Raw genomic sequence first — 22,328 nt, 5'->3', positions numbered from 1 at the left:
TCTTAAGTGCCGATTGGGTACCTGTAGCACAACTAGGTACCCCGATTTTTGCTTGTGCTGCAATTGTTTGCGTTTGCTGCTGATGTGAAAGTACACGGGTACAGCAAGTAGATGTACGAGCATACTCAAGGCCTGAACTCTAATAGATGCAGTGAATGAACGGAAGAAGGTAACAGATCCTGTCAAGTCGTACTGCGATATTCAGAGCGGTTGACAAACAGAGGGGTTCAGTGTCGGTAACAGTCGTGGAAACATCTCTAGCGCTTATTTGAGCGATCAAATGCTTCACTGATCGATCAATACTGATATTCGCCCCTTTCTCTTGATTACCTGCAGATGCATATCATCTTCATCTTGATGCCTTTTGGGGATGCGGCGCCGCCGAGGCAAGGAGTCGTATTACCGTCACTTTGGGCCTTGTGATCAACTGCAGGCACAGTGTGTCCTTGTATTCCTTCAGCCTTGATGTCTCGCGTTGTGCTGAATGCAATAAATGGTTGCCGGGTGGGAAGAGTCTGCAACACGAGTATGAACGTCATCGATGTCAGCATTGTGCCATTTACTGCACATTTACATTCATCAGTGCGTGTGCATGTCCTTTGTTGATGCACCATACAATGGCAGAGGTTACCTATCTCTACCTGCTGATGTCTACTGTGCTGGAACCAGCCTACCTGGTCAATACCACGATGGTGCAACCCTAGTACAGAAATGCATCGGCGGTTCTAAATGGCCGTCTCGCGTGCAACGCGCCATGGTGAGTTCAGAACAATGAATGGTTCGTCATGTGGCGGTTATCGAACTGCTCACCGCTCATGACGGTCATATGTACGTACATAACAGAACAGAGGAAAATATGTCAATCAGGGGACGACGAGTTGTAGACGGATGAGCAATCATGTCAAGCTACTTAGTATTAACCTACAGTAAGGGAAGATCCACCTAGACATTGTCGATTGCGAAGGATGTTGTTTGGAACTTCGACCGCATTAAGGAGTAATTACAAGTAGTCGGAGTAAGTAGTTGCACTTGCACGGAGTGCCCCAAGTCGGTGACCCCACTCCATAAGGAGTAATATTACTCCATAGAGTATACACATGCACATGTACTTACTCCGTACTGTACAAGTAATTACTTAATACTGACAACCACGAAGGGCTGCTGGTAAGTACTTACTGTACAGTGCAAGTAATTATTACAGCACTGACGCATGAACGACGTTTTCTAATTCCTGCAAGTGCCGTCGTAGGTACAGACTACAGTACAAGTATATGTACTTTGTACTTCGTCTGCAGATTCCTAATCAAGAAAATGCTAGTTTGCCAGGGTACCAAGTTCAACGCCCAGAACCCAGGTCCATCGGCTTGCTGTGTTGCCAACTTGTCATACGTACTGCGTAAGTACTGAGCATACAACTATTACTTAAGTACATGTACTTCGTACTGTAAAGAAGTAATACAGTACTTGCATGTACTTAAGAACGTTGTACGGAGTACTCCGTAGCATACTAACAATTAAACCGGAGTAAGTACGGAGTACGGAGTAATAAATTTTACGGAGTACATGTACATACATACTTGTACAGTAAATAATACGAGTGCCTGCATGTCCACATACTCAAGTACAGTATTCCTTCGTAATTAAGTATACTTGCAAGTCAGTTACAGTAGCGATCTGCTACTGTACTTATATCGTAATACAGCACGGAGTACTCATGTCAGTGGGTACTCCCGGGTAGGCACCTCCTCACGAGAGAAATACGGGCTCAGAGCAGTAATAATACCTGCCGATGTCCAGGTTGATTTAAGGGGGGAATGATGCCCTTCGGATCGTGGCCAGTTACCCTCTGTACTGTTGTGGTTATTGCTTAGCCATTCATCGATATCGCAAATTGCTAGCCATCATCCTTACAGTGTGCAGTTCTGACAATGTTGTCCGTGCCTTTTTTTTCGGTCATGGACGCATTCGGCAAGAAGCTCAATCGCCTGGGTCGAACCCGCATCCCGGCCGAGCAACTAACTGTGTCGCGATGAAACAGCTGCTACAGTCGCACAACCCTCATGTCTCAAATCTCATCAAAGCGGCGGCGTTCTGGCTACGTGGCCGCGTACCTGGCCCATTCCTCGGCTTGGCCTCGTGTAGGCCAAAAATATCCCTTTCCTTCCGTAGCGCTCCATTGCTGGCCATGGCAATGGAGTCTTACGGCTCCGATGGGCAACTGGTTGGCACATACGTCATGGTGGCAGGCGGCAAGCCGACCAGCGAATCGTCCAGACCGCCATGGTTATATTACACCGTTGAAGACGCAAGGTACATGGTGGCTTGCATGTGGTCGTTTCATGTCTGATACCAAACCTTCCACCATCTTCCCCCGGGACAGGTCACAGTGTACGGAGTACAGTTGGAAAATATTACAAGGTGATGATTGACTTGAGCTCGAGATCAGGACCAAAGCCGTTGTGCGTACCGAGGTGCGCCGCTCCCATCATTGAAGACTTCAACTGACGAGGCAGTAGGGGGAATGCAGAGTCGCATCTGCGACAGACCGACATCTGAAATGTACGCGTTTGCATCGGTGCATCGGCTCCGTACGGAGTACACGACTTGGAATTCCGAGGCTGGCTGAAGTCCAATATGAGCACTGTACACTGAACCTGTACACTGGTTCAGTGTACTTACTTGCAACACGGCACCCATGCACAACTACAATAAGTAAGTACTACAGTACTTACAAGTACTTAACAATGTTATTACTAGTTATGCTCCGTACGGAGTACTTACGTACAGTATACGGAGTACTGTACTCCGTACTTGCATAATGGTAACGAATATTACTCCGTACTCCGTAAGCACTTGTATACATGTCCATGAACGTAAGTACAACTACAAGTACTTTAGTGTACTGGTCTTTTCTACTCCGGACTTACTGCACAAGTGACAACCGTGATTGGGGGGTTGGTATGGGGGTCTCAGGGCATTGCCCCTGGCTTGTGGTAAGCTCGTCTCCATATCCGTACAAGCTCACTTTTCAGCCATCACTTTTCAGGGACTGAAGTTATCCGCCGAGAGCTTCATCGTAAAGATAGCCGCCTCCCATTGGTTGGATATTTTTGCCTCGCGCGCCGGCGTCGCGTGGGTTGCATGTCAGCGCGTCTGCTAGGTTATCAGCACCCGACTCGTGCTTGTTGTACTTTAGCATTGAACCATCAATACCGGCGCAGGCCGGCTCGTCGACGCCCATGATTCGACCGATCATGTCCGTCGCTTTGCCTTCTGCTATGGCTCTGCCGTGTGCACCATTCTGTGCCTTGGTCTTCTGCTGCCTCCTGACGATTCCCAGCGTAAAATGTCCGACGTTCCAGACACCCGGACCCCTGCCGTTGTCTGCAACGTGGCGAAGCTCGTGCAGGCTGCGAGGGACGAAAAAAAAAAAGAAAGGTTTGCAGTCGGCGTTTGGCGTGGTGTACTTAGGTATTGTGAACAAGCATGAGGCAAGGGACATGATATTTTCTCAAGTACGGAGTACTCACCCGACTGACTTAATTACTGTACAGGGCCTGTTTTGCTGCCTCCAACTCCATGTACCCGCCCGAACCAAATCTAGATGTACACCTGGGTGGTCCGATTTCGCGGCGGAAGGAGCTCTGAACCTCCCTGCCCTGCCATCTTGTTCTGTGGATTCCACACACCGGATCACTGACACAAATGCTCCCCTCCTGCCTCATAGCGCAGATGTACATGTTACATGTCATGCAGTAATACACCGATGACTACTCCGTAGCTCTCCTTAGGCCTCCTTCCTCACCTTTCTGCCCCTCTTACTACTCTTCCCCTTCCACGTCCACCACCGCTCCCTTTTCTCCCTACTTTTCTCTCACGACGCAGATTCTCTCATCAGTCGTCAAGCACCTTTGCACCTAGACGGATTGAATTCTTCCCATCTTTTCGCATAGGCCGCTGCTTTCTGGTCCGGTGTCCACTCTACACCTTCACACTCACGCACTTGACAGACGCTTTCTTGCATCGTTGCCTTGTCCGCGAATGACACGCGACCATCAACTTCACACTCCATTCCATTCCCTCGGTCAATTTGGCCGCGTACTCGTCTACGCTTTTCGTTCGCCTCCGTTCGACTCGTACACTCCCTGCGGGCGACCACGAATACCTCTTATCGACTGTGCTACCACAAACCCCCCACGCAGCATTGATCTAAGCCACGCTGTGTTCAGGCAATTTAGAATCGTCCCACCAGGCAGCGTACGTGCTGGCCTCGACCCGCTCGTCACACCACCTTCCCCGACAGCTTCAGCATCAATCGGCCGAACCCCTCAAGGTTTGGTGCGCTGGTACTGGTACCATCGACGACTTCCTTTCTTCCGACGCTTGGTAAAGCTCCAGTCCAGGTGCCTGACAATATGGGTCGACTGCTGCCGCTCGTTTTTTGCGCTTTGAGCGTGTTGCAACTTGTTGGCGTCGCCGGCGCACAGGAGACGCCGGCATGTATCGTGAGTCAATTGGGAGCATGAGATGGCGTTGAAATCGAATCTGACCGCCCACCTAGCTACAATGTTCGAACCAGCAGAGAGCCGAGTTCGGTAAATTTAGCTGCGGCAGTGCTGACGATGCTGCCTGCTTGTGCGCAAAACAAGACTTCTCGTTTGGCATCCGTGATTGCGGCGCCTCCTGCCAGGCGACAGATGCAACTGTCCAGCAGTTTCTCAGCACAGGTTTCTGCCAAGGTGAGCCTTCCCGTCTCGCCAGATTCATCAGCATGTGAACTCACGACGACATAGGCCACATTGCTGCTGTTGCCCCGTCGGCGCCCGCGGCCACCAGTATCCCTCAACCCGCGCCATCTCCGATTCCGTCGTCGACCTTGGCGCATCCGGCGCCGACGGTATCCTCTACAGTATCATCCTCGACAACATTGTCTCCGCAGACTACTTCCTCGACGTCCAGTTCGACCTCGACAGCGCCCTCATCGTCGCAGGAGTCTACCACGTCCACGTTGAGCGCTTCGGCCTCAACGATTGCAGGTGTTGCTGCAAGTCTATCCTCTCACTGTTACCTGGCGCTTCTCTGGCTAACCATTTCTCGTAGTCGACTAGCAATGCACCTCAATCTGCCGCACCGTCGTCTACGCTGTCTGGCACCCCTGCCGAAGCAACGACCTCTGCACCTGCAGCTGCTGAGCCAGCTGGCACTGGCCTATCCAAAGCTGCCGTGGTTGGTGTCGGTATCGGCGTTGGTGCGGCTGTCTGTGCAGTGGTTGGCATCGCAATCTGCCTCCTACTTCGAAACCGCAAGCGAAAATCCACACAGACAAGCGAGCTTTTCAAACCGCTTCCCGGATCCGGCCGCCTTCCAGGAACGAGTAGGGTGTATGGCCGAGAGCACGGCTCCTTTGAGAAGAACGGAAACGATATTGAGCTGTCGTCTAACCGATACGAGGATATGGTGCCCCGCACTCAACCGAGAACTATGGTGTAAACAACGAGAGCGCCATGGGATGACTGCCGATTTGTGCTTGATGACCATGAGCTGGCTCAAAACTGCACCCCATGGGACGCCTTTCCTCTGCGGATTTCGCATCTACGCACTCGACGCCCCTTCGGCTCACGGACGCCGGCTAGGCCGATTTTAAATGCTGGCAGGGTTGACAGTCGCGGCAAGCCTCCGTAGATGCGGGTACGCTTTCAGCGGCGGCGAAGAGGCTAGGCGGTGCAGGGGGTGCCTTTCATTTTTCGTATGAAGCGTCTCGTTTTGTCTTTGAGGATCGGGGGTTCAAGAACCAATGTTTTGGGAGATCTTCATCTCCACTGCACAGATAGGTATTTAATGTACATATATATGCCGGCCACGGTTCTCCTTCCGGCATGGCATTTTCAGCAGTCTCGCGTGGTCGGCGACTGCAAAGTTGAGCCACACGAAGCCATTTCCATTTACCAGGTGTAGTACGGCCGTTGCCCGTGAATGGGGCGGTTGGGTAGATGAACCCATGGCCCCTTGGCGGCCTTCTTTGCCTCGCGTTCCTCATGTTCCCGTATCCTTGTCTTCTCTTCCTTGAGGAGAATTGTGAAGCCTAGTCTGTGGTTAGCAACTGGCGGACGGAGGTGGAGACCAGAGGCAAGGTGAGTAAGGAAGGGCACGCTTCAGTGGGAGACGAACTTGTGCTTGGGTGTTGAATGACTCCCATTCGCCCTCTCCCTTTGTAGTCGATTTCTTTGCCGCGCCACGGTCCTCTACCGACCCACGACTGGGCAATGTACATGCGCGTCGGGTCGGTGATTTCTACCCACTTGCCCTCCTTTGTCCGAATCTTGCGCGGCTTCGCAAGGACTTCACCGTTGACTTTGCCGAGTCCCATGCCACGCTGAGCGATGGCGAGATCACGCGCCTCCTCGAGATAGTATCGGACCTCGGCCGACATCTTTTTCTTGGACCACTGCATCTGGGCGATTGCGTCGTCGATGTCCTTGCCGGCGATTTGTCGTGACAACATGACGAGCTTCTTGACGCTCGTCGGGATGAAGTGACTCTTGTGGACAAGCTGTCGCTCCGTCATCTTGATCTTCTCGTCCCTCGTCAACTGGCCCTTGCTGCGGACCATCTGGATGACCTTTTTGCGCTGCCAGCAAATTCGGCTTCGGGGATCCGGATCCGTGACCATCGCCATGTTCTCGCGAGTCTTCTGCTCGGCTTGCTGCTGGACGTCGGCATCGGCCGGCGACGTACGGGTTGACGCCGTCTCTATCTCATCTTGAAAGATGTTGTCCTCGACGGAGCCGTGCAGGTTCCTTTCAAGGAACTGCTGGCGCTTCTTTGGATCGTCGAGCTCCGAGATGGTGGGGTCGGAACCACGAGAAGACGACGCGTTGCCGGAGCTGGGCTTTCCCCAATCCTTGAAGACGTTCAGGGACCATTTATAGCGGCGCTGGACCGTCGTGGGAGTGGCGAGGAGGGCCCTTGGCTGGGAGGATGGTGCTGAGGACGGCACTGGTAGGCAGCTCCGAGTCAGCGATCAATAGGTCCGGCGTCGGGAGGAGAAGTAAGCATGACGGCTTGGAATATTGATACCTGACAACGCCAGCCGCCGGGCGGCTAGACGAACACTCATGGCGGTAGGGTGCAACGCCAGGAAATGCCAATGCAGGGCCACAAGCAGCAGCTTTTCGTGTTCTCGCAATCGTCGTCCACGTCGTCCCCTTTACCCTTGTCGCGATGCTGAGTGGTCCTTTTTTTCTGCCTAGCCCGGCGATCAGCCGTATACGCCTTGCTACCCGAGCGTATTACAACCAGGCCTGCAAAAGTACATCACGTGACCCATTCATAGTTAGCGCCGTTGAGCAATCGGATCATGGGCATTGGCTCGGCCCATAATCAGTCAACCTTCGACGAACCTGCAAACAGCAAACACCGAACAGTACAGCTTCCACCGGCACTCGTACGAGTAAACGCAAATATGACCAGCACGACCGCCATAAAGCCCATCACTGGGGTAGGTTCCACACGCGAGTTAATGGCAAACGGGCGACGCAGAGCGACGCAGTCGTTGAGAGGGGGGATTTGTGTGCTGACTGGATTGAACAACAGATTCTGCGACGACGCTTGGTCATGGACCTTGCCATTGGTCTGGGTACGTCATCCTCTGCTGCGTAACTGGGCAGGAGGAAGGCTCGGGGGGCTTGTGGGCGATCCGCGGGTTGCTCTCTCGGTCTCCACAACATCAACTAACTGTGTTGCAGGATCTGGGTTCGCCATGGCCAACTGGTTCTGGTATGTAGAGAGACCAAGATAAATGGCCGTGCAAAGATAGAAAGAGGTTGACCGAGTGCGATAGGTACGGATACCACGTTCCCCGAACCAACCTCCGCGACGCCTACTACAACAAGCTCGAGGAGCAGCGCGCTGCCGAGAAGGCCCAGTAACGAGAGGTGCAGCTCGGCAGAACGAGATGGCATCCTACAACCATGGAAGAAATGAGAGGCGTCGTTTATGCAGAAGATAATTCTGATGGTACGGCCTCGATGGATAGACGAGAGGGGCGACTTGCGTTAAGCCGCTGCAGCTGGTCGCTGGACAAGACTGTACATTAGACCAGGGCAACCCAGTCAACCGATGCTTCCACTCTCCTATGTGCACGCGCCGTATATGGGACTGTGATATGCGTTTGAAATATGATTGTATTTTTATTGCGAGGATGTGATCGGGTAACGTGAAATTAATCTACCGCGAGAAATGCACGACCAGTGGCGTGCTAGGTCACTCCAAACCAAGACTCAGGGCGTACGAGTACTGGTTTAATCATTGCCACATACACATGACCCCCAAGTCCCCGATATGTTGTACAGATGGGAAAGGGGAGCACAGCATTTTCGTCGCACGGCTGGATCAAGAGAGCGTGGGGATAACGGCAGGCGACAAAACTACCGATCCTCAGCCGACAAAGGCCAGCATCGTTAGGCATATGCCCTGTCATTGCGGGTTCATCAATAGACCCGAAGCTGCTGTGAACTAGCATGGTTGTTAGAGCGGACAAGGGTGATAAGAACTCGTGGTGATGCCGCCTTGAACGAGACAGATCAAACGTGCCCGCCGCAGCCGCGATGATGAGCGGTGCCATCAATCGGGCCAGGTTCGTCTCAGCAGCACGCAACCGCCGCCGTAGGTGGGTGAATGGGATCTGTAATCTGGGCACTTCTGCGACTGAAGCTGCTACCGTGGCCGGTGCGCGAGGGTTGCCATAGCCATGTCGGAGCGTTGACCTGTGAAGGGCAGGGGGAAGCCAAAAAATGGTAAAATCGTGCTCATGGGGCGGTATCGGCATCATGCCAGTTCGATGACCACTGGTACGGCTTCGTGCCTTTGCTCTGTCCGTTTTGCCCGTTTTGCCCGTTCTGCCCGGTTTGCTGCTGTGGTGGGCGCGGATCCTGCATCCTGCTCTCCCATGCCGTCGTCTCGACCATGAAGGTGCGATTTTTGTCCTTGCACCTAATCCAACCATCATTCACCACCCCAACGTTAGCGCTACTGTATCCTTTCCCATCTCCCCGACGGCAAAAACGCACCTTCGAAAAAGTCTGTCGACGGCAAAGCACTGCACGGGGCTGTCGCGCGCTAGCGGTCGCTGGACCTCGCATTTGTACTGCAGCATCTGGAGGAGCTCGCAGGTGGCGAGGTCGATACGGCGCGCGCCGCAGTCGAGCTTGCGACGTCGTCCGCGGGCGTCCTGCTGAATCTTGACCGGTAGCTCCGAGGCCGGGAACGAGTGGCACGGAGGTGTCATCTTGGTGATGGAGGCGGCGATTGGCAGCAGGCTGCTGGGGGCGGTGGAGGAGGCGAGTCTGGAGGAGGTGAGTGACGTTCCTCGGTGCACGGGTGCCTAATTTCTTCAATGGGCCTGCCTACCACCAAAGTCGCTTCTACCAACATTGCGTCGCTACATGCACAACCACACACTCGTCAACTTCCAAGTACACCCTGACCAGACCCAAGTGCCTTTTCCCTCGCATTGCTTCATTCACGAGGTTGTCGAACACCCATTAGTGGCATTTTGGCCAGCCGCTTTCTCGCCCCGCCTGTTCTGTTTGACACACTGCCAAGGCGAACGACGATGAGAACATCAAGCGATGTGTGACCTCTCTCAACGCGAGCTTCTTTTTAGGTTGAGGATGCAAGATGCGGAGTGATACGATTGATGACGACTTGGCAATTGCATTTGGATGGCCTGCGGATACTCTCGACTGACGCTTGGTGCAGATTCTCCACGACCTCCGCTCCGTCCTCTCGGACCCTGCCAATGTTGCTGCGTCAGGCCACCCGGGCGGAAACGCTGGCAGAGTCAAAATGACACATATGGATGAGCTCAACAAGATTGCCAGTCTGCATTTTCGCGATACGCAAGCGGCCGCCGTCTCCATCTCGGGACGCAATCTGCCCCTGATCTACAAGCTCATCTCTTCGCTCGTCTCCCCGCCCCTTTGCAAGACCCTCATGGTGCTCGATCTCGACGGCCGCTTCGATGCCACCCGTATCACATGTGCCGAGGAACATCTGCATCATGTCTATGTCCAGCGGCCGGCCCACAGCAGCCCCGAGACGGTTCGCACCCTCGTCGCCGATGCCCAGGGCTTCATGCTCTACAACGCCGCCTCCCAGGCCAGCCTCTCACGCCAGTGGTGGGGCACCATCGTCATCGGTGGCCTTGGTAGTGCCGGTGACTTGGTTGCTGGCTGGAAGGGCTGGCTGCGTGTGGATCGCGAGCCGGTTCAACCGTTTGCCCTCGGCATAAGTTCCGACGAGGCATTGACGCAGAGGAAGGCCCGCCAAGACGCCGTGGATGCTGCCGGCTGGGCTGCAACATCCCCCTGGGGAGGTTTTGTCTTCCACGAGATGGATGGGGACTGATGCGAAAAGGCGACGTAGAAGCGGAATTTGCAGTCCAACTCCGGATGAGAGCTGGCGTTTCCACAACTTCGTTACAGTGCTTACTTCGGAATTCCCATGATCGGTCACAGTTCAGCGAAGGCCATGTGAAAACAAGTAAACTATATTGATTCGACTTTTGGTTTGTTCTATATGAAAGATGGAATGCTCATCAGGGTATATGTGTGATTTGTGCATGATGGGGTGCCAGCAGCCCAAGAGAAATTTGAGTGACAAATCGACGCCAGGTCTATAAATGCTCTGCACAAAACCTGAAGCTGCCTATCTGAAAAAAAAAGGATATGCAACTCCTGATTCAATGCCGGGAAGTCTCCTCGCAGAGACGAGGCTTCGGAGAAACAAGGAAATTCGTCGGAACATGAACGCTTGGAGCTCAAGTCAAAAGCTCGCCAGTGAAAGCCAGACATAGGAAATGAATGGAGATAGAAAACAGCTGACTTCTGATGGCGGCAGATGCAGGCTGGCCGGCCTTGTGCGCGCTGTGATCTATGCGTCGACGGCATCGTCGACGTCCAAGATGGTCGCCTCCAAGTTGGCTTGAGCAAGAACGCCCTTGTTGAGGGAGGAGACGACTTTGTTCCGCATCTCGCGCTGGATACCAAAGTTGACGGCGTCGAGGACATTGTTGACGGTGACGCGAGGCTTGTAGGCGGGCTCGGTACCCTCTTGATAGACGCCCGTCTTGACAAGAATGCTGAACCAATCATTGTCGGCCGTTTCGTTGACGGCGTTGGTGCCGCGGATGTCGCTCTCGGGCGTGTCGCCGACGAAGTAGACGGTCTGAGGGGGCGCCTCGAGGCCATGTTCCGAATTGCGCCATTGACTCATGAGGCGTGATGCAAACTCAAAGGTGGAAACCTGAGGCTTTCCAAAGGCATGCGAGTGAAGCTTGCCCTTGCCGGCCGTGAGATCGGCGAAGGTGACCTCGAACATGCGGCGGAGGGCGCCCATGCCAAGCCTGACGTGCTCGTGAGCGGCGGACCAGACAACATCGTTGTGGGAAAAGTAAAAGGGCGGACCCTCGTCGAAGGTTTCGCTGCGCGTTCCGAGGCGGCCACCCTTGGACATGGCGATGTCGAGCATGATCTGGATATCACCCGCCCAGTCGCGCGAGTCGGCAAAGACAAAAACGGCGTCGATGGTGACGTCGGTGAAGTCGCGGTCACGGGAATTGGCGTGCTCCTCGGGAGTGAGCTTGCGGAAAGGTGTCGTAGCGGCGTCGTGCTTGATGATGTCTCCGGGAGTGACGACGTCCTTGAAGCCGTAGCCCTCGGCGACGAGACGGCACTTCTCACCCTCGCCGCCGACGACGAGCACGGTCTTGTACTTTTCCGACATTTCCCTCATCGGCGTGTGACCGCAGATGAACTGGCCCGGTCGGATGTCCTGCAGCAGCTGACCGGAGAGGTCGACGCACCTCTCCTCCTCCGTCTTGCCGCCGCCGTTTGTAAGGAAGATGTGAGGGCTACCGTCGAAAGCGTCAGCGTCGAAGTCTCGGTGTACGCACCATGACCGATCGATACTTTGGACACTCGCAAGCGCAACAAGCCACGGGGGAACCTCGCGTCCCTCGGGTGGTAAGGCAGGCGGGCACGCCAGTCACCTCGACGGCCGCGTTGGGAAGCAGTGGGGAATGGGGCACGAGTCTGGTGCGCACTTACACATGAACGCCGAATTCGTTCTCACCGTTGAGAACCCTCATGGCCTGTATGGCTTCCGGGATGGCCTTTCCACCACGGACCAGGACGCCGTCGATGTCGAAGGCAAAGACGAAGGAATCGGCGACGGCCAAGGGGCTGACAGACGAGTTGGGCGTCTGGATGCTGCTGGCATCGGAGCTGGCGTAGCCCAGCTCGGGCGAGCTTGGGGCGGAATTTGAGGCAGAGGCCATGGAGAACTCGTCGAAATCCGTGCTGCGGGCCGAAGCCTCTTGTCTCTTGGATTCCATGACGGCGTTTGTGCGAATACTAGGATTGCAAAGGGTGGGTTGGGGGATAGCGATGGCGGCTAGGCGGACGTGTACTCGTACTTGCAAGTGCACAGATACTCGTAGAGCCTTTGGCGTGTAGATAGTTGTTGGACCAATGGAGGTGTTTCGACAAGTCGAGAGAGGCAGCGTGGCATGAATATGAAATCGAGGTGTACTTGGTAGAATCCGTCATCCGTCATGAGTGGTGGGAATGGCGAGCCCTTTATAATGCGAGTGGCATCAGTCCCGCCGAGCAGCCGCACGCCGGCTCCTGGCGGTTCCTATGATGTGTATCAAGGAGACAAAGATGACATACATAGGCTGCGGGTACCTCGTACCTCGTACGCCGTAAACATGTACACGCACCCGTACGCATGTTGTCCATGCGACCGTAGCGTATCGAACGAGTCATCCAACGATGTGGTCTGTGGTGGATGTGGTGGAGGTCGCTGCGGCGAAAGCGCAAGGCATCCCCACCGATGCTGAACGGGTATCCACACGTCGCAAACCTTGGGTGTACCCGACCGCCGCTGGTAGGTGGACGTGTACAAGGTCGTTACGCCGTGTGTGATGATGAGAGAATTGTGGACCGGGGTGCCCACGCCTGTTACGGTGTTGAATTGATGGATGGTAGGGAGTCGAGTGGGAAGATGCGTAAATAGATTCGGAGCTCGCGAAAAACGACAGACATGTACATGTACGAAGTACTGTCCACGCACAGCAAGCGCCATTGTTGGTTCCTTCCATTTGAAACGGTCGAAAAATGAGCACGGCAAACGATGAAGAAGTACATGATACTCTGGGCATGCACTGTTCCTCCCGGACTTGCCTAGTACTCGGTAGGTACAGCGTACGCTTGCTTCCAGGGGATACGTATCGAAGAGAACGGTATCTCGCCAAGTTGTTTTAGCCATTCCCGAGAGTTGTTGGCGGATTCTTTTTCGTTTAATCGTGCCCTTGCTCAGGCATGTACGTACGTACTGTACTTGGCGACAAGCGGACACCGCTACACATACCGTACCGTACCGTACGCGGCTGCGTACGTGCGCCGAGAGAGCCCATTGTCGTATGCAAGGATGTAGCCGAGGAGACGCTTCGGGCTGGACAATGCTGGAAGACATGATGACGTCGTCACCCTCAGGCCCTGGTCGCCTGCCCTCGAGGGCAGGACGAGGACACAGGCCCGCCTGGACGGTCACAACTGCAGCACATTGACGAGTACAGTACGAGCGGCTCCGCAGGCAGGCAGGCAGGACGGCTCCGACCTCCGACAGGCGTGGAGTGGAGCGAGCTTGGGCACCTCTGGTATGTGAGGCGGTGCCTGTCCCATCTTGGCCAGCTGGTCAGGCAGGGGTGGACGAATGAGAGGCTTCGATGGCAACTGATGCAATAAGCGGGTACAGGCACACTTGGGAATCACCATGCTGCGCTGCGTAGCAATACGTGCAAGCACGTGTGCAGTACGGAGTACAAGTAAGTGTACTTGCTGTACTCGACATGAACGTAGTGGACGTGAAAGTACACCGATCGTACCATTCTTTTGTTTGTTTCTCGCAGAACCTGATTTGACCGTTGAGTCCTTGGCAGAATGGGCAATGCAAGGAATACTCCGTATAGTACTTACTTGCAAGTGCGTTGCTGGATGGCACACGTGAACGGACGGATACAAGTACTTGCTTAGATTCGATAGTACTACTGTACAAGTGGTATTTACAGTGAGTGTACTACTACAAGTATTACTTATTACTCCTTGTATAATATTTACTTGTACAAGTACTCCGTACAGTAAGTACATACTTCCTTGCATTGGCGAAAGTCGTGGTTGTTCGCCGACGACCAGCTGTGCTTGTTCAGTGACTGGCGCCACAGCACCAGCACGAATGCAATGAATACTAAGTACTAGGTACTAGGTAAGTACTAGGTAGGTGTACATGGAGGAAACCCTGTCAAGGTTTTCACCGGCGAGGCACACACAGCATCACAAATTGGTGGGGGGCGGAAACACTATCGCGGCGCCCTGCGCAGCGGTCGGACCGGGCGTGAGTCCAATCGTGACGTCAGACTCGTTTCCACCGCCAGCGAGGAAGCCTATCAGCCGCTACGGTCGGATCCGCTACGGGCCCGCTCGGAGGGTGCACCACCCTTTGTAGCACGATGGCAACCCGTAACCAGCTGTAACCCCGTCCTTCTTGGCTTGTCGCGTTGGTGAAACACAGCGCGAGGCCAGCGACAAAGGGAAATGTGATACAGGCACCAACATCATCTAAGTAGTGAGTAAGTACAGTAAATAAGTCCAGACGCCCCGCCCCTCCCCTTTTGCAACGAATAGCCGGGTTCCAAAGGCGCGGCAGTACATGGTTGGTCAGTCTGGACCTTGGATCCATGCACATGAACGAGGAGCTTTCCCGCCATCTTGAAGTTCCTTCCAGCAAGTGGCGTTGACGACGAGACAGACGGAGCTGCCATCCTCCGTTGCTGTGATACGACGACCCACGCATCGGTATTGGCATCTACGAGGACGTACCCGTAGACACGTCTTGTCTCGCCTCCAAAATCGGAATGAAAGCGTTTGTCAAGCGGTTTGTGGCATCGCATCAACGGCTGTTCATGCCCTACCGCCAGGTGCTGACTGTTGGTGTTGTGGATAAATGTTGGCATGATGGTGTTGATTCCATTGCCGGAGGCCGCCTGTCGGTGTGCATGTACCGATATAGTACATGGAGGGCTGTGTTGGTACCTGGCAAGGTTGCTACTGCTAAGAACAAACATGAGAACAGTACTCCGTACTTGTACTTGTTCTCCGGACTGTGCTGGTGCACGAGTGCATTGCGGTGCATGTACGGAGTATTACTGTCCAGTTAACTGTGCTGCACTCCGTACGTGTACTTAGGTGTACGTTGCAAGTACTGTCCTGTAGTAAGTACAGTGACTCTCCGTACTCCGTACTCCGTACATGTACTTAATTACTTTACTACTTGAGTACTTACGCTCTCCGCACCTACCCACCCGTGTCTGTTCAGGAATCGTCACTTGTACTGTAATTACGTCACTTGTAAGTACAAGTACTTGAAGGCGTACTATACTTATGATGAGAATTTTTTTTTTACAAGAACAACATTCTAGTGTAGAATGTACATGTACTGTAAGTAAGGTGCATGAAGGGAAGGATTCCTGCACTGGACAAGCGGCATTTCCGTTAGTCGAATCTCTACTGTACTCCGAACACCAAAGTACTGTACTCCGTACGGAGTACAGTATTAATAAGTCCTGACCCCACTTGGGAACCACATCAAGGAACACCTGTGCATAGGTACACTTAAGTACTGTGCTACTGTGCTGTAAGTAAGAACTAGTACTTATACCTAGTACTTAGGTGTACTTAAGTAATAACTAATGTACTGTAAGCATTTTTGCACACCTTCCCGCACCGTAGTACTTACTGTACAGTAAGTGCTGTACCTAGTACACAACATGTAGGGAAAACGAGTAATATTGTGTGCAGCGACGAACATGAAGGGCCGTGGTTCATCGATGAGCTCAAGCAAACAACGGTGGTCAAAGCAAAAGGGTCTCCGTGAGCTTCTTCCTCAGTTGTTGCTCGCAGTGAAATGCACACCTATTACTACATGGCGCCTTATATGGCACCTGTACTTATGTGCCCCCGTCGGGTTGACATCGTCATTGTGCCCTGTGTCGATGTGGCGCCACTGCGCTTCACCCGTAGCCGATGGCAGTGAGCAGTACCAAGGGGGAAAGCAGCCTACTGTGCTCCGTACTCTGCTACACTACTACTCGTGCTTGTACCCGTAGGCGTGCTTGCCGGCGTGGGAGCGTCGCCCTTCCCTTCACGCTTCGCTAGGTATGGAGCATCCTAGGAGCCGTGTCCACCGTGGGTGACATGGATGCGGGTGGCGAACTTCAGCCCGTCCCCTTCACCGCCTCGCCGCCTCGCAGGCCGAGGTCACATTTCTGGAGCTGTTGATCTGATGGACCCGTCGACGTGGGCATCCGAAGGACAGCCAACTTTCCGCGTGCGGATGCGCGATGTCGGCTGGATTTCCACGCGCCAGCAGGCCGGTGCCGGCGGGGACGCAGGAGGGAGCCGAGAGGTGGCGGCGCCGAGGGAAGCGTTGTCCATCACTGCAAGTTGACAAACAATCCGCCATCGACCAGGAGCTGGGCGCCCGTGACGTAACCGCTCAGCTCGTCGCAGGCGAGAAAGACGGCGGGCCCGGCGACGTCGCGGGGCTCCCCCGTTCTGCCGAGCGGGATGCGGCCTTCCATGTACTCGCGCTTCGAATCCTCCCGCAGGTCCTCCTCGTTGAGCTGGGTGCGGATGGTGCCCGGAAGCAGGGCGTTGCACCGAATCCCGTGCTTGCCGAGGGCGACGGCCGTGCTCTGCATGAGGCTCAGGACGCCGGCCTTGGTGGGCGTGTAGTGCGTCTGCTGCCCGCCGCCGACGAGGGCGGAGATGGAGCTGATGCCGATGATGCTGCCGCCGGGGGGCGTCTGGTGGAGGGCCATCTGCCTTGCCGCCGCCTGCGTGACGTAGAAAGCGCCGCTGAGGTTGGTGTCGACCGTCGTGGTGAAGAGATCAGGCGCGAGCGTGAGGAAGTCGGCAAAGGTGCAGACGCCGGCGTTGGAGACGCAAATGTCCAGCCGTCTCGCCGATCCCGAGTGCGCCACAGCCGTCTCGACGAGCTTCGCCGCCGTGCGGGGATCGCGAACATCGCCCACTTCATGGGTCAGACGGCCTGCGCTGGCAGCAGTCCCCCGCAGGGCGGCCGCCTCGGCGAGGAGGGATTCTAGGTGCGGCTGGTCTCGGCCGAGGCCCAAGTGGTTGACGACGACGTGGGCGCCCTGGCGAAGGAACTCGAGGCAAATGGCGCGACCGATGCCCGTCGTGCCGCCGGTGATGATGGCCGTCTTGCCGTCGAGGAGGCCCCGTGGCATGGACATGATGGAGGGGCAGTCGGCGGTCGGTTAGGTTGGATCGGCAGTGCCGCTGGCAGCGAGGGGAAGACTGGATGTTCACGGGATGATGGGGGCAAGGTATGTAGAGAGATTGATCTGGCGGAGGAGAATGGCCGCTTTGCGTCGTCGAGGAGGCAGCTCGCCCGCACGGAATGCAGATGTCGCTGGCATGCTGCTGGTCCGGAAGCGAGGACCCTTGCGTGCTCTGGAGCCAATGGTGGTGGCGACGAAACGGGGAAGATACCCCGATGAGGTAGTAGTACTTGTGGTCCGTAAGTGCAGTAACTGAGACCAAAAAAAACTGCTGCAGAATCCAAAGCAGCAGGATGCTTGCGGAGTGGCAAGAAATCATTGATTTGGTCACCGACATCTAGGTACGGATGATTGGTGGAGAGTGACGATGCTGTTCGCAGCCGCGCTCCAGGTCCGCGCTCCAACATTTGAGTCGGTCCGCTGTTGTCCGATACAGAAAGAAGTCCTTGCAAGTAATAACTACTTGTAAGGAATTCGTAGTTGTACTGTACTTAGTTGCACGTACAAGTACACTTACGTAAGGACAAGAATAGTACGGAGTTGTACAAGTATTACGGGTACACTTTACTTACTTACAGAGTGTTAATACACCGTAAGTGCTTGTACTCCGTACTTCGTATTACATGTTTGTGTACTCCGTATTACTTACAGCATGTTCTTGTACGAAGTAAGTAAGTACGAAATACTTACTTACTCCGTACAACTACTTAGTGTACAGTACAGACTTATACATACTTAAGTATATACTGTAAGTTGTAGCTCCACTCGTATTTGATACTTGAGGTGCCTTTTCGTATTGGTGTTCGTGTTCTTTGGATAGCTGTAACTGGCTGGTAGTATAGTAAAAATACCTTGTTGTTACCTGGTCGGTTCGACCTGCTCGCCAAAACATGCCGCTGCTACGGAGTACACGGCCAACTTCATCCACAAGCTTCAACGCCCTCGGTACCGAGCCCAAGGGCGAACAGTTCCAGACGCAGCAGCCGCCTGCAATCACCCTACAGAGTACTTGGTACGGAGTAAGTACTGCACAGGTAGGTGTATGGACATATTCGTTGGAAACACCTTGGTACACAATGTGGAAATATACATGCCGTGATATGCATGCCCTCCATACAAACAAGTACTGTACTTCCATGCCGTGTACTGGAGATATACAGTACTTATATGTGTTCTCCGTACTCCGTACAGTGTACGGAGTAATTAGTTGTACAAGTACTGTACTCCGTACAAGTACGGAGTATTACAAGCGACAATGCGAACCCACCTATCCTTCCGTCCCGCAGAAACAAAAATGGAGCACAGGTCTTGGCCGAAGATCGGTCTGTTCATCCTTCATACGATGAAACATTACGATCCCATGTCGTCACTACTGTGGAACGAGCAGGGTACTGATTGCTAATGAAAACGACGGTGGGACAGAGTAGGAGAGACGACGGCGTCAACGCCATGCTGTCTCGAAAAAAATATATCCATGCCCTGGACTCGTATGTACAGCAATGTGATCCATGTGGCCAAATGCCGGCAGGCAGACATGATTTTCGACCCTCCTGAGGGCACCGATAATGCATGTGAGAGCAAGCAAGCGCCCATGCGTCTTGTCATGCCGATGGAGATGGGGAAGAGACAAACGACGAGGGGTTTTCGGGGGCTAGACCTTGGCCGTCACAGCCTCCCGGACGCTGCCGTTCTCCTTTTGTTCCGTCTTGTCGCTCACGTCGAGCTCGCGCGCCGCAGGGAGACTCGGGGCCGTCAGCGCGTTTGTCGCCGGCGAGGGATTGAGCAGCTGCGTCGACGGTATGAGCTTGGACCAGGCGGCCCGGGTGATGGTCAGACCAAAGCCCGGCTTGTCGAGGTCGGCCGTGGTGAGGTATCCCTTGGTCGGCATCGGCTCGTCGGCGAACAGGTCGCCAAAGACGGGCAGGACGCTGCGGCCGTCGGGCGAGTTGGCGAGGTACTCCTGGAAGGGCGTGTTCGGCTGCGAAATGACAAAGTGGTAGCTGTAGGGGCCGCTGGCGTGCGGGACGACGGGGATGTCGTAGGCGGCCGCCATGGCGGCCACCTTGAGCAGCTCGGTGAGACCGCCGAGCCACATGACGTCGGGCTGGATGATGTCGAGGTTCCGACCCTCGACGAGCTTGCGGAAGCCGTAACGCGAGTACTCGTGCTCGCCCGTCGTGAACTTGACCGTCGGGTGGGCCCGCTTGATCTGGGCGAAGCCGTCGGTGTCGTCGGGCGACAGGCACTCCTCCCACCAGTGGATGTCGAGCTCCTCGCACGCCTTGACGAGCTCGATGGTGTACGAGACGTTGAGGCTCATGTAGCAGTCGACCATGATGGGATAGTCGGGCCCGACGGCCTCGCGGTGTCGACGGAGGAACTCGACGTTCTTCCGCAAACCCTGGTGGCCCTCGTCCGGACAAAAGGGCAGCGGCACCTTGGCGCCCCAGAAACCCATCTCGCGGGCCGCCGTCGGCTGCGGGCCGGTGCAGTAGAAGTCGATGCGCTCCTTGGTGGCCCCGCCGATCAGTCGGTAGACGGGCTCGTTCCGCAGCTTGCCTATGAGATCCCAGAGGGCGAGGTCGATGACGGATATGACGGCGACAGGCAGTCCCTTGCGGCCGTAGAACATGGATGCACGGTACATTTGCTCGAACAAGAGGTTCGTGTTGCGCGGGTCGGCACCGATCAGGAAGCGCTCGAAATGCTGATGGACGAGCCAGCAGGCGGGAGGGCCTACGCAGCGACAGGCCGGCTTAGCATCCATCCTCGACCAACCACTCGGATGCAGCCACGCGTCGGCGGCCGACAGAGCAGCACTCACCTCCAAAGCCGGTTGCGAAGCCGACGGTGCCGTCCGATGCCTCAATCTCGACGAGAAAAGAGCCTAGGACGTTGATGCCCCAGCTCGTGCGCGACCTGCGGTACTCATCCCATCGGGAGCAGGGGTTGGATATGGCCGTGTCGACGAGCCTGCGGCGGTGTCAGCTGCGCGGGGAGCGGCGTGCGTGTGGTTGCTCTCACCAGTGACCGCCCTGGACATTGTGATAGTCTCCGCCTGTTCTGGTGTGAGCCGACACGAGCAAAAGAAGAGGATGCATGTCAGGGCGTCTCCGTACCAGACCCGACTCCATCGATGACGAATGACCGCACGGCCTTGACGGTGGGAAACTTGCGAACGCTTGCGGTGGACGGCATGTTGAATTAGAAGGGCATTTGAAACGACGGCGCCAGATGAAGGGGAAGAGGAAGGGGAAGAGGAAGAGGGATAGGAAGAGGGAGAGACAGAGAAGAGAGACGGCAGTATGGCAGGGTCGATATTCGGAGGTTGTCTGCAAAGGGGAAGTCTTGGGGCGCGGTGCAGTCCATTTGTCGCATCGTGCTCATGCAGGCAAGAGTATATACTTAATACTGCCTTTTAGTACGCCGTACTAGCAGCCGAAGAATCTGTGGGGAAGTACTCCGTAGCACGAGTACGAGGTAGGGGCGAGCCCATTGGTGTACAGTACCAACAGTTGTCCGAGTACGGAGTAAAGTGTGCATGGAAAAACTACAGTACTGTAAGTACTTGCGTGGTGGGCTCCGAACCGTAAAGGGCCGCGGATAATACGGGCGGCATATACATGTACAGTAAACAGCAGTACAGTATTGCATTTACAGTACGTACTCCGTACTCCATACTGGTACTCTGTACTTACATGCATGCATGCATTGGTGCTACCAACTAGTAAGTGTACTGTATGGTGCATGTACATGCAAGTATTGCGCAGTATTATTGCATGCACGCCTGCCCGTGGAGGTGCAGGGTTTCGATGGAGGTTCGGACTGAGATAACCCGATGACTGCACACTCATGAGGTCAACACCCATCGAAACCCCCACTATTATTATATTGCTGCTCCAGTGACGGATGGAGGTTACGAGTACGTACTGTACTGTACAAGTAGTACAAGTACTGACTGCATTCTGCAAGTACTTGCAAGTACATGCACATACTTATTACTGTATGCTGGACAGCTGCACTGTAAATATTTGTACAGTTAACACTTGATTAACCTCTTGAGTACCGAGTAGTTTGTACTGCAGGTAATGTACTAAAGTTTACGAGCACGAGTACAAAGTATTAATAATACCGCGGAGCAAGTGTACCTAAGTAGGCACGGCACTGGAGCCTACCTGTACAGACACCACCGTTCGGAGTACATACCTACTAGGTACCTACCTGAGTGCTGGCTTACCTGCATGGCCAGTGCAGAACGGACAGTGTACGGAGACCATGGCAGACTTGCTGCAAGTATTCTCCGTGCAAGTCAAGTGTACACGCTCGTACTTGGCATAACTCAACAACGTCCGTCGCTGGCTAATCTCCGAATTCTCTGCCCAGGTTTATTCATGCTCTTCCAGCCTCCGATGTATTCATGCCTCCCTCTGGCTTCGGCAGCATTCATGCCGCTCCGGCGTCCGAAGTCTCACTAGCAGCAGGTGTACAGGTAGGGTTGTTGGTGTTGGTGCAAGCATACAGTACATGTATCCGTGCATACTGTGTACTTGGACTTGCAAGGATTCTCCCTCTGGCAGGTGAGGCTTTAACCAACTTCGACCTACGGTGCAGTAACACACCCAAGTTTACCTTTCTGCAAGTACTTACCGAGTACATGTACGGACGAATTACACGGAGAACCTGCACTGTATTCCGTACGGAGTACCTAGTATGGAGTTGCAGTACTTGTGATGGGCACCTGTGGGGGCCGAGCCAATGCGCCAATCATGGCTGGCTGCCCACACCCCCCTCCAGGCGAGACCAATTATGACTGCCAGATGCTCGTACGAGCAGGTGCCGAGTTCTATGCATTAGGTGCCTGGTCCTCGGTACCGAACCATTCTAGTGCCGCCCTAGTTCGTCGCAG

General features: G+C 54.6%; 9 protein-coding genes across 9 annotated transcripts; 3 read left to right on the top strand and 6 right to left on the bottom strand.

Moving 5' to 3' along the window:
- Positions 1 to 3,055: 3,055 nt before the first annotated feature.
- DCS_05051 (uncharacterized protein) lies at positions 3,056 to 3,502 on the bottom strand (the record flags this gene model as incomplete). Its single annotated transcript, XM_040802357.1, has 1 exon — positions 3,056 to 3,502. One exon carries the CDS (start codon positions 3,500 to 3,502, stop codon positions 3,056 to 3,058), a length of 447 nt encoding a protein of 148 aa, XP_040657390.1.
- Positions 3,503 to 4,415: 913 nt separating this feature from the next.
- Positions 4,416 to 5,490, top strand: DCS_05050 (uncharacterized protein; the record flags this gene model as incomplete). Its single annotated transcript, XM_040802356.1, has 4 exons — positions 4,416 to 4,505; positions 4,562 to 4,739; positions 4,794 to 5,044; positions 5,101 to 5,490. The coding sequence occupies 4 exons, from the start codon at positions 4,416 to 4,418 to the stop codon at positions 5,488 to 5,490; spliced, it is 909 nt and encodes a 302-aa protein (XP_040657389.1).
- Positions 5,491 to 5,942: 452 nt separating this feature from the next.
- DCS_05049 (mitochondrial large ribosomal subunit) lies at positions 5,943 to 7,117 on the bottom strand (the record flags this gene model as incomplete). The annotated part of the gene is made up of 3 exons (XM_040802355.1): positions 5,943 to 6,082; positions 6,169 to 6,996; positions 7,078 to 7,117. The coding sequence occupies 3 exons, from the start codon at positions 7,115 to 7,117 to the stop codon at positions 5,943 to 5,945; spliced, it is 1,008 nt and encodes a 335-aa protein (XP_040657388.1).
- Positions 7,118 to 7,462: 345 nt separating this feature from the next.
- DCS_05048 (cytochrome c oxidase subunit COX9) lies at positions 7,463 to 7,928 on the top strand (the record flags this gene model as incomplete). The annotated part of the gene is made up of 4 exons (XM_040802354.1): positions 7,463 to 7,498; positions 7,594 to 7,636; positions 7,746 to 7,776; positions 7,841 to 7,928. 4 exons carry the CDS (start codon positions 7,463 to 7,465, stop codon positions 7,926 to 7,928), a joined length of 198 nt encoding a protein of 65 aa, XP_040657387.1.
- Positions 7,929 to 8,807: 879 nt separating this feature from the next.
- Positions 8,808 to 9,286, bottom strand: DCS_05047 (uncharacterized protein; the record flags this gene model as incomplete). The annotated part of the gene is made up of 2 exons (XM_040802353.1): positions 8,808 to 8,991; positions 9,069 to 9,286. The coding sequence occupies 2 exons, from the start codon at positions 9,284 to 9,286 to the stop codon at positions 8,808 to 8,810; spliced, it is 402 nt and encodes a 133-aa protein (XP_040657386.1).
- A 327-nt stretch (positions 9,287 to 9,613) lies between these two features.
- On the top strand, positions 9,614 to 10,407 carry DCS_05046 (uncharacterized protein; the record flags this gene model as incomplete). Its single annotated transcript, XM_040802352.1, has 2 exons — positions 9,614 to 9,631; positions 9,760 to 10,407. 2 exons carry the CDS (start codon positions 9,614 to 9,616, stop codon positions 10,405 to 10,407), a joined length of 666 nt encoding a protein of 221 aa, XP_040657385.1.
- A 525-nt stretch (positions 10,408 to 10,932) lies between these two features.
- Positions 10,933 to 12,394, bottom strand: DCS_05045 (phosphatidyl synthase; the record flags this gene model as incomplete). Its single annotated transcript, XM_040802351.1, has 2 exons — positions 10,933 to 11,911; positions 12,108 to 12,394. 2 exons carry the CDS (start codon positions 12,392 to 12,394, stop codon positions 10,933 to 10,935), a joined length of 1,266 nt encoding a protein of 421 aa, XP_040657384.1.
- A 4,158-nt stretch (positions 12,395 to 16,552) lies between these two features.
- DCS_05044 (uncharacterized protein) lies at positions 16,553 to 17,374 on the bottom strand (the record flags this gene model as incomplete). Its single annotated transcript, XM_040802350.1, has 1 exon — positions 16,553 to 17,374. The coding sequence occupies one exon, from the start codon at positions 17,372 to 17,374 to the stop codon at positions 16,553 to 16,555; it is 822 nt and encodes a 273-aa protein (XP_040657383.1).
- Positions 17,375 to 19,073: 1,699 nt separating this feature from the next.
- DCS_05043 (uncharacterized protein) lies at positions 19,074 to 20,620 on the bottom strand (the record flags this gene model as incomplete). The annotated part of the gene is made up of 4 exons (XM_040802349.1): positions 19,074 to 20,158; positions 20,247 to 20,395; positions 20,447 to 20,480; positions 20,542 to 20,620. The coding sequence occupies 4 exons, from the start codon at positions 20,618 to 20,620 to the stop codon at positions 19,074 to 19,076; spliced, it is 1,347 nt and encodes a 448-aa protein (XP_040657382.1).
- Between the last annotated feature and the right edge of the window lie 1,708 nt (positions 20,621 to 22,328).

This window comes from Drechmeria coniospora, chromosome 02, assembly GCF_001625195.1.
Source record: "Drechmeria coniospora strain ARSEF 6962 chromosome 02, whole genome shotgun sequence".
NCBI classification, from domain to species: domain Eukaryota; kingdom Fungi; phylum Ascomycota; class Sordariomycetes; order Hypocreales; family Ophiocordycipitaceae; genus Drechmeria; species Drechmeria coniospora.
This window is presented reverse-complemented; position numbering and strand designations above follow the sequence as displayed.